Source organism: Triticum aestivum, chromosome 6D, assembly GCF_018294505.1.
Source record: "Triticum aestivum cultivar Chinese Spring chromosome 6D, IWGSC CS RefSeq v2.1, whole genome shotgun sequence".
Taxonomy (NCBI): Eukaryota; Viridiplantae; Streptophyta; class Magnoliopsida; order Poales; family Poaceae; genus Triticum; species Triticum aestivum.
The window spans coordinates 418,705,695-418,714,775 of NC_057811.1; the positions used below are offsets into that span (position 1 = coordinate 418,705,695).

Consider the following 9,081-nt stretch of genomic DNA (forward strand, 5'->3'; position numbering starts at 1 on the left):
CGTTGGCGGCGGGGTGGCGCAGCAGAGCGGCCTACGCTCGGCCCCATCTGGGCCGGGGCGGGCCGGCGGCAGGTCCGATCTGCGGCGTGACTCCCGGGAGGTGGGGGAGCGGCGATGAACGGCGGGGTGCTGGCGGCGCCAACGCTAGCCTGTTGCAGCGTGGCAGGCGGGGCTTAGCGGGCCCGTTTCGGGCCTGGCCGGGCCAGGGGTGGACTGGTATGCCCCGCTGCCGTGTCCGGTCGGCTACCGCGACTGTGTCGGAGGCGCGGGCCTCTCGCACGACGGCGGTGGAGGTGGTTCCCTCCCGCTCGGCCTTGGTACTGTTGCTCCCGTCGCTTGGATCTTCTCTCCGGTCTTCTTGGCCTCGTGGTGGTGCTCGCAGCGAGACGGTGTAGGTGGCGGCGCAACCGTGATGGCGCATGGTGTTGGGCGGTGGTTTGGCTGGTCAGCTCCGGTTGGCCGGTGGGGTTTGGCGTGCGGGAGAAATCCTTGCCGGTTCGTCCGGCTCCGATGCTGTGACACCGGCGGGTGCCACTATCCCTTCTTGGAGGGTGTCGGTAGTAGCTATCCCCCACCTCCCTCTGCGTACTGGGGGAAACCCTAGGACTTGTCCGGGCAGCAGCGTCATCGGCGTTGCATCCCTTCTTGGAGGTGCTGCTTAGTTCGCGGTAGATCGGAGCCTAGGGCTGTGGTGGTTTGTTTCCGGAGGGCGCAGCAGTCGCGGGTCTTCCTCGCTTTGTCAAGCTGCCGCTGTTGGCATTTATTTCTTCTTCTTTTTCTTTGGGCTTGATGTGCTGCTCGCCCTAGCATTGCGATGTGTACAATGGTGGTTTGCTTTGGAATACAAAGCGAGGGGAAACCCTTTTTGGGTAAAGTACATTACCCTTATCAAGGACATGTACGATAATGTTGTGACAAGTGTTCGAACAAGTGATGGCGACACTGATGACTTCCTGATTAAACTAGGACTGCACCAGGGGTCAGCTTTGAGCCCTTATCTTTTTGCTTTGGTGATGGATGAGGTCAGAAGGGATATACAAGGAGATATCCCATGGTGTATGCTCTTTGCAAATGATGTGGTGCTAGTCGACGATAGTCGGAAGGGGGTCGGGAAGTTAGAGCTATGGAGACAAACCTTGGGATTGAAACGTTTTAGGCTTAGTAGAACTAAACCAAGTACATGAGGTGCGGTTTCAGTACTACTAGGCATGAGGAGGAGGTTAGCCTTGATGGGCAGGTGGTGCCTCAGAAGGACACCTTTCGATATTTGGGGTCAATGTTGCAGAAGGATGAGGGTATTGATGAAGATGTGAACCATCGAATCAAAGCCGGATGGATGAAGTGCCGCCAAGCTTCTGGCATTCTCTGTGACAAGAGAGTACCACAAAAGCTAAAAGGCAAGTTCTGCAGGATAGCGGTTCCACCCGCAATGTTGTATTACGCTGAGTGTTGGCCGACTAAAACGCAACATGTCCAACAGTTAGGTGTGGCGGAGATGCGCATGTGGAGATGGATGTGTGGCCACACGAGGAAGGACCGAGTCCAGAATGATGATATATGAGATAGAGTTGGGTAGCACCGATTGAAGAGAAGCTTGTCCAACATCGTCTAAGATGGTTTGGGCATATTCATCACAGGCCTCTAGAAGCTCCAGTGCATAGCGGACGACTAAAGCGTCCTGATAATGTCAAGAGAGGTCAGGGTAGACCGAAGTTGACATGAGAGGAGTCCGTAAAGATTGACATGAGAGGAGTCCATAAAGAGAGATCTGAAGGATTCTAGTATCACCAAAGAACTAGCCATGGACAGGGGTGCGTGGAAGCTTGCTATCCATGTGCCAGAACCATGAGTTGGTCACGAAATCTTATGGGTTTCAGCCTACCCCAACTTGTTTGGGACTAAAGGCTTTGTTGTTGTTGACCTAAGGCGGCTACAACGTACAAGTGTTGCTCCAAGAACGTCAGTACAGGCACAACCCCAGCAAGCCGGCGGCGACACAACATGCACAACCCAGAGGATATATGCAACAATTAATTGACTTGAGCTTCGTAAGAAACAACACCAAGATGATATGCATTTGGTGATGTCAGACTTGTATTTATATTATTACAAGTAAGCTTAGAAATAATGATGTCATAAAATCATTGAGGGCCCCTTTTTGATCTACTAACTAGACTAGGGAGTCCCACTCCTATTCAAAAGCCACCCATGTTTCAAGAAGATGATAATAGAAGTAAGGCTGCTATTTTTAAGGTATTTAGCTAAGAAACACCACGGCTATTAGAGTTTGCAACATATACCATCCTCTACCAATCAATCCTAAGGGGACGATAGGTGTGACTGAAGGGACACTAGGGCAATAGGACAATGGAAAGGGAAGACAAGCAAGATGCAACAGTCCACACACTACACCACACAGAAGAAGTAAAACATATGTCCAAGCTACTTTACATTCCAACTGTGTTGCTTTCACTTTTGGCCATCGTCATAGATATCTTACGTCCCAACACAATTAAAATGAGCTCAAGGAGACCCATGTGCATGAGATTGGGAGACATGTCCCACCATGCTAGCATATAGGATGAAAAAGACCAACATATGCATGTGGTGGTCTAATAGCATCCAACCTCAGGTCAACCATTCTCGTCGGTTAGAGATGGAAAACATTTACCCAAACAACACAAAATGCTAGTCGAAACCTTTTCCAAGTTAAAAAAGAATTAGCACCCAAAGAGTACATAAAAGGAGATTAAGTGGTATATACTTTCAATTATTTCTATTATGCATGCGATAGGATTGAAACGTAAACAGAATAGCATAACTATTAATGATTGCAGATAAGTATAGAAGTGCACCTGCTGTACAATGACGGGATCGTCTCTGCTATGATTCAAAACATAGTTAAGCATGCGATCCCTGCCATCCCGTGCTGCTATATATCCATATAGCTGGATCAGGCCATTATTGCTGGAACACTCTGCCAGCGTCAATGAGAAAAACTGCAACATGTGCTGTGGAAAATGCTTGCAATTTTCTTCATACAGTAAACATTCTTCGGTTGGCTTACGGAACATCATTGGCTCCAGGCGAGCTTCACCGAAGAATACATGTTCCATAAGAATTGTTAGTCATACGATCAAGAAGTTATTTACTATAAAAGAGACACAAAAATCACAAATGTCAGACATATGGGCTAGATTTTTTTACGGAGTTCTCAAGTTTTCCAAGATTTCTTTAATACTTCTAGACATCATTACTGACAGAGTTTTTTAAGTTTCCGGTGCTCTAGGAAGAAGGGGAAGTATATAGTACAAGCCCAAATTGTTAATACATGAACAGATTCAATGTCTCACTTGGATTAAATTTGTACGGCCCAAGTTTGAGGTGGGATACCCTGCCCAATATAACTTGGTGATATAATGCCCTGTTTGTTTCGGCTTTAGGCAGCAGATTCTCATAGGAAAAATTAGAAGCTGGAACAAACATCTATTTGGAATCAGCTTTGAGTGAAGCTGAAACTAGATTCGGGCCATTTTTAGTGCAATTGCCTGAAGCACGTCCAGGTGTACTTTAGTGGCAAAGCTGATTCCAGTGAAGCGAATCCATAGGTGATTTGAAGCCAACTGAAGCAGAAACAAACAGGGCCTAAGTGCCATCATAAGGCAGTCTCGCATGTAGACTTGAACTATGAATTAAAGATTGTCTGTTTGTAGATTCACTAATAAAAGCTTGTGCAGCAAATAATCAATCAAGAATATGGATAAAAGGGTGGAAACAAGAGATTCAGTCATTTGAATAACATACTCTCATTACGGTTCATAAAATCGATATCAAACCAGTCTTCCTTCAAAATCACGTTTCTGTATATGGCACCATCACGGTGGCTGCTATTCGGAAGGATTAACGGAACCCATGCATCATCAACCACCATAGGATTGCTACTTGTGACATTTTTCCTTATCTTTGCCGTATCAGTGCATTTGGTAGTGGTTGCCTTATTCCTGATCTTTGCAGTGGGAACACATTTGGGGGTGCCACAAATGAATGGGACGAAGGAGTGCATTTTATTCTCCAAGCTCCAGGGGGTGCAAGCAAGGCTATCACAGAAGAACATATATGGCTAATCTTAACATCCGGATCAAATAAGATGTATGCTATCATAGATATACTTTAAGATTAAAAAATATATAACCCTAATAGTAATCGCAAAACAATGATTGATTTTTGTATTTCAAAATACTTATTTCAACACAATAACAATTTAATCCGATAAATATAGACCACTTTTAACTAGGCCCGCCTAAGGCGTTAAAAAGGTAAAATAGATTTATTTCCGTTCTCACAAAATACTGTGTTTCTTAATATTAGTATATGTTTATCGAAAGAAAAAAAAGTCGGTCGGTCAGAATCAAGATCCAAAAATCCATCGCATGCCCGTGATTATCACGACACATGTTCAGAAGTAAGAAACGAAAGGAGTCGAGAACAGACCGGGAAAGACGATACAGAGGATGCGCGGAAGTTGAGGGGATGAGTCGAGCGTCACGCCGGGCAAGCGCGGGGAGCCACCTGAGGGACATAGCGGAGCCAATTTTGGAGACACTAATGCGTTGGCAAAGTCTAAGAATAGATCGCAAGAGGCTTCGCATCTCCGCCGCCTCGGTAGTCCGGAATATGCTGGAGACCGGGCGGCGGCTATTGGCCCCGGGGGTGGAGGTAAGAAGAGGGGAATGGGGGAAGCCGGAGGCGCTACAGTAGGTCCCGTAGAGCATGGTTAGTATAGCCAACTACGAGCGAGGGCTTTTGGTGGCCGGGCTACAGGCAGGCCGCAATCTGGCCCGTTGGTATGGGCTTTGGGATTGGGGAGCAGTCATTTCGTTGCAGCAGAGTGGCAGGTCTAGTGGGGTGAAATACGGTCCGTGATACACCTATAGTCGCATAGACGTATTGGTGTTCGGCCCACCAACCAATGCTGTTCCCCGGCCCGCGGGAGCACTGATTGGCCTGGACCGTCATTTTGGTACAGGGATGGTGTTTCGAAACAGCACATGTAAAATGGGCCCGGTGACCTTTGTGGAGCAGATGGATCCACGCTACCAGGTTGGCTCGGCATCCCCCCTCTTCCACAGAAGCTCAGTTCGGCGGCTGCTCTGTTCTTTCAGACACACGCACCGCGGCGGCCATTCCCCACCGGCGAGATGTCGACAGACGGCCTCGAACTCGACGGGTATGTTGATTTTGCTTCATTGGTCTACTTTCCCCATCCTTTCCGTCTGGATTCGCCGGCGTTTCCCCATCATTTCCGTCTAGATTCGCCGGCGTTCGACTGGAAACTCCTTTCCTGATGGGGCTAGATTTTGATTGTAGGAGGGGTGTAGCAGACATCGCCGGATGGAATTGTGCTGTGTTCCCAGGATTCCATGAGTGCGCCAGCTCTAGAGATCGACAATGGCGGCAAAGCACAGGAAGGTGGAGATGGACAGAGATACGATGTGCTCTGAAGCCACTAGCGGCTGGACAAGGAGGTAAGATTTTTTGTTTCCCCTCATGCTTGATTCGCAGCTGTTAAAGCTTAAACTGCTTTGACCATGATTGCTGGAAATCAAAATATAGGTTGTGGGGCAGATCACTAGGGATAGTTTCAGGTTCGGCTGTGTGCTGGTTTGGCCACATTTTTTGCAGTGGAAAAATGTCGAAAGTTAACCATAACATTAGTTGGTGGAAGTGTCGAGGGCTTCAAGTTGGTAATGTTTCCACTATGCCGGGGGTGAGGGGGGAAAGGTTTACTCAATGAGGTTTGGTTATGGCTAGATTATGACAGGGGCGTCTCTGTGCCGGCAGGTTCGGTTGTCTGTCCTCCGAGTGGAGTCCCAGTATTCCATGAGTACGCCGGATGTCGAGATTGACAAGGATGGCAAAGCATAGCCAGATGTAGATGCAGCGAGATACGAGGTTTGCTCAGAAGCTACGACTTGCTGGACACGAAGGTTAGTAAGAAGCGGCTGTAGCTTTTTCTCTTTGATTTTGCAGCTTTTCATCAAGGATTTTTGCATTGTAGGTGTGTAAATTAGTTCACTTTTGTTAGCTAGCATAGAATTTGGTCCGCAAGAAAGAGTATTTCAACTGTCAGACAGTGTAGTTTCAGTTAAAAATTTGTGGTACATATGCGCTTTGGATGGCAATGTGATTGTTTCTGGTTTTTTGTTCTGATTGTTTCTGGCTTGTTGTCACCTAGAGGAAATTGTCATTGGTGCAGGTGTGTGGCCTGCTTAATTTCTTTTAGTTGGATTAGTTGAACTAGTTAAACAAGTATATAGTTTTACGGAATTGTGGAGAGACCATAGACATGATGAAATGAACACAACAATTTTGGGAGATTTTTGATTTACTGCATAAGTGTGTGGATGCAGTGGAAAGACAATTGATTTGTTTCGGATCTCACTACAAATCGACAAATCGTAGAATGTTTATTTGATGACCTCTATCTCAATGAAAGACACATGATTTATGAGAAGTGTTGGAAAACTTTGTTATTGGGAGATTTCTGATGATGGATGTATTTGGACAACAAATTCAGCAGAAAACTGTAGCTAGGTCAAAATGTGCTGTTAGGCTTGTTGTCACCTAGAGGAAATCGTCCTTCGTGCTGGTGTGTGACCTGCTTAATTTGTTTTAGTTGGATTAGTTGAGCTAATTACATACAAGTTGATGTGCACAGAATTAAAAAAGTATATAGTTTTATGGAATTATGGAGGGGCCATATACCTGATGAACTGAACACAGCAGTTTTGGGGGATTGTTGATTTTCCGAGTAAGTCTGTGGATGCGGTAGGAAGACGATTGATTTGTTTCGGATTTCGCTACACATCGTAGGATGATTATTTGATGAGCTCTGTTTCAGTTAAAGACACAGGATTTATGAGATGTGTTGGAACACTTTGTTATTGGGAGATTTCTGATAATGGATGTATTTGGAAAACAAATTTAGTACAAAACTGTAGCTTGGTCAATTTTGTCCGCACCGAACGGCTAGTTTACGTAATGTCAAGGCATCGGCTAGGTGTGTTGGGTTTAGTTTCGTATGACAGTGGATGGACTACTTGTTTGGTATTCAGTACATGACCAAAGTGGGATTCAGTACATGGCCAAAATGGATTACCCTGATGAAAATGTGATTGCCATGAGATCTACGTTGGCATCAATCAGTAGGATAGGTCTTGTGTGTGATGAGCTTTGATTCATTGGAAGGCACATGGGGGCTTTTTTTATTTGTATAGGTGGATCGCCTGTGAGCACAACTGATTTTTTTTTTTGGCAAAAATGAATTTGATTTGGTATTAGCGTTCGTATTTACATAATTGGAGTAAGAATCTGAACAAATCATAGTCACTATAACCATTTTGTTGTGTGTGTGTCTTAGTTTTATTACTCACCGGACAGTTCGCTCTAGGAATGCTTAGAGGCAAACTGATTGTGCTTAGGTTGTTGTTTTCAGTAAGTTGGCATGTTTTTTTAGATGGCCCTGTTATCTACCAGAACAATATTCAAAATGGTTGTTCCATGCAAAGATTACTTGGCACACCCTTTATTCAATTCCCAGACCGCCCTGACAAAATTTTGTTTGTTTGTTCTGCTGAGACACCATTTTCAGGGTTAGGATCGGGAAAGCGCCGGATGAGACGGAGATGAACATTGACAGGAAAACAATGCTTGAATTGTCTGTTTGCGCTTATGCGGAAGTGCACAAACTGGGGGATGGTTGGACATCGCCGCAATGCATGCGGTACTAAAAGGAGCGGACCTTTTTAGCCTAACTTCCTCTAGATTAAAACTGGTTGTGATGTTTGATGCCATCAAGTCTCCATGTGGTTGTGCGGTAGTTTCTCTATTTCGGATGTCAGAACTTTAATTTGTGCTACCAACAGTAATTCTCCTGATGTGTGTTAACTTTGTCTGAACTTTTTTGCTGTGCGATTGCAGTTCTGTTGCTTGGTCAACTAAAATTTCAGTTTTACTCCCTCCGTTCGGAATTACTTGTCACAAAAATGGATGTATCTACAACTAAAATACATCTAGATACATTCATTTCTTGGACGAGTAATTCCGAACGGAGGGAGTACTACTGATGGGATGAGTGTTGTTTTTCTACCTGATCTTATTTTTTTCTGTCAAAACTGTGTTGTTTTTGCTGTCGACAGCAGTAGAGCGGCTGTAGTTCCAGTGCTTAGCTTGTTAGGCAGGGAGTTGAAATTTAAAATTATAAGATGATGTTGCTGGTGCCTAGATGGCCCTTGATTTTACTCCCTCCGTTCGGAATTACTTGTTCGGAATTACTTGTCGCAGAAATAGATGTATCTAGACGTATTTTAGTTCTAGATACATTCATTTTCAAGACAAGTAATTTCGAACGGAGGGAGTACTTATCTATTGCGTTTCGAGTTTGTCATTGGCAAAGCAACCCACTTGCAGATAAGAGAGGACGCAATGATTTGGAAATTTAAAAAAAAAAAGACTATCTCGTTCGGTAATCGTACGTGTGCTAAGCTCCAGTCATGCACTTTGGCTCTTCTCCACTTCTTGAGCAACGCCAATAGCAACCAGCTCCATTTTCAAAACCAGGGGAGTGCGATCACGGGTGATGAGATGACAATGAAATGCGACTGCCTAGGGTACTCCATTGCGCTATGCACGGGATGGCACGCCTCCTCTGTCTAGGGCAGATGTCCCTGCCGACGGGTACATGCATTAAATGACTGGCAGCTGAGCGTGAGAGCATTTCTAATAGACGGTCCAAATGTAAAAATACCTAACTTTTTGACCGTTTGGGGCAAAAAACGCTGCTCCAATAGACAAAAAATTGGACCGCGGCCTCCTCGTGATGTAAAATACAACACCTCGCGATGCGAATATACATTACGAGATGCATCTGGTCCAATACTAGCTGCCGCCCGCGAACGCCCAACCGCCACTTCATTTCCTTTCCCGCCCACCCGCGACCCTCCCGGCCGCCGCCGCCCCCCGCCGTCCGGCGCCGCCATGGCCGATGCCGACGACCCCGCCGCCTTCTCCGCCACCGCCGCA

At 45.9% G+C, this 9,081-nt stretch overlaps 1 protein-coding gene and 1 long non-coding RNA gene across 3 annotated transcripts in view; one reads left to right on the forward strand and one right to left on the reverse strand.

Moving 5' to 3' along the window:
- Window positions 1–4,764, reverse strand: part of LOC123145508 (uncharacterized) — a 14,194-nt gene extending 9,430 nt beyond the window's left edge. The window contains exons 1-3 of the mRNA XM_044564933.1: window positions 4,492–4,764; window positions 3,805–4,097; window positions 2,856–3,091 (exon numbers count right to left, since the gene is read on the reverse strand). Coding sequence (XP_044420868.1) covers window positions 2,856–3,091; window positions 3,805–4,097; window positions 4,492–4,649 — 687 coding nt within the window. The 5' untranslated portion in view covers window positions 4,650–4,764. The remainder of the gene's footprint in view (window positions 1–2,855; window positions 3,092–3,804; window positions 4,098–4,491) is intronic.
- A 305-nt stretch (window positions 4,765–5,069) lies between these two features.
- Window positions 5,070–7,958, forward strand: LOC123145509 (uncharacterized). Of its 2 annotated transcripts, XR_006472313.1 has the most exons (4): window positions 5,070–5,227; window positions 5,368–5,525; window positions 5,842–5,987; window positions 7,652–7,958. It is a non-coding gene; the product is annotated as an uncharacterized lncRNA (long non-coding RNA). The 2 variants fall into 2 exon arrangements; XR_006472312.1 differs by having other exon boundaries at window positions 5,071–5,227; window positions 5,842–7,958.
- Window positions 7,959–9,081: the final 1,123 nt, after the last annotated feature.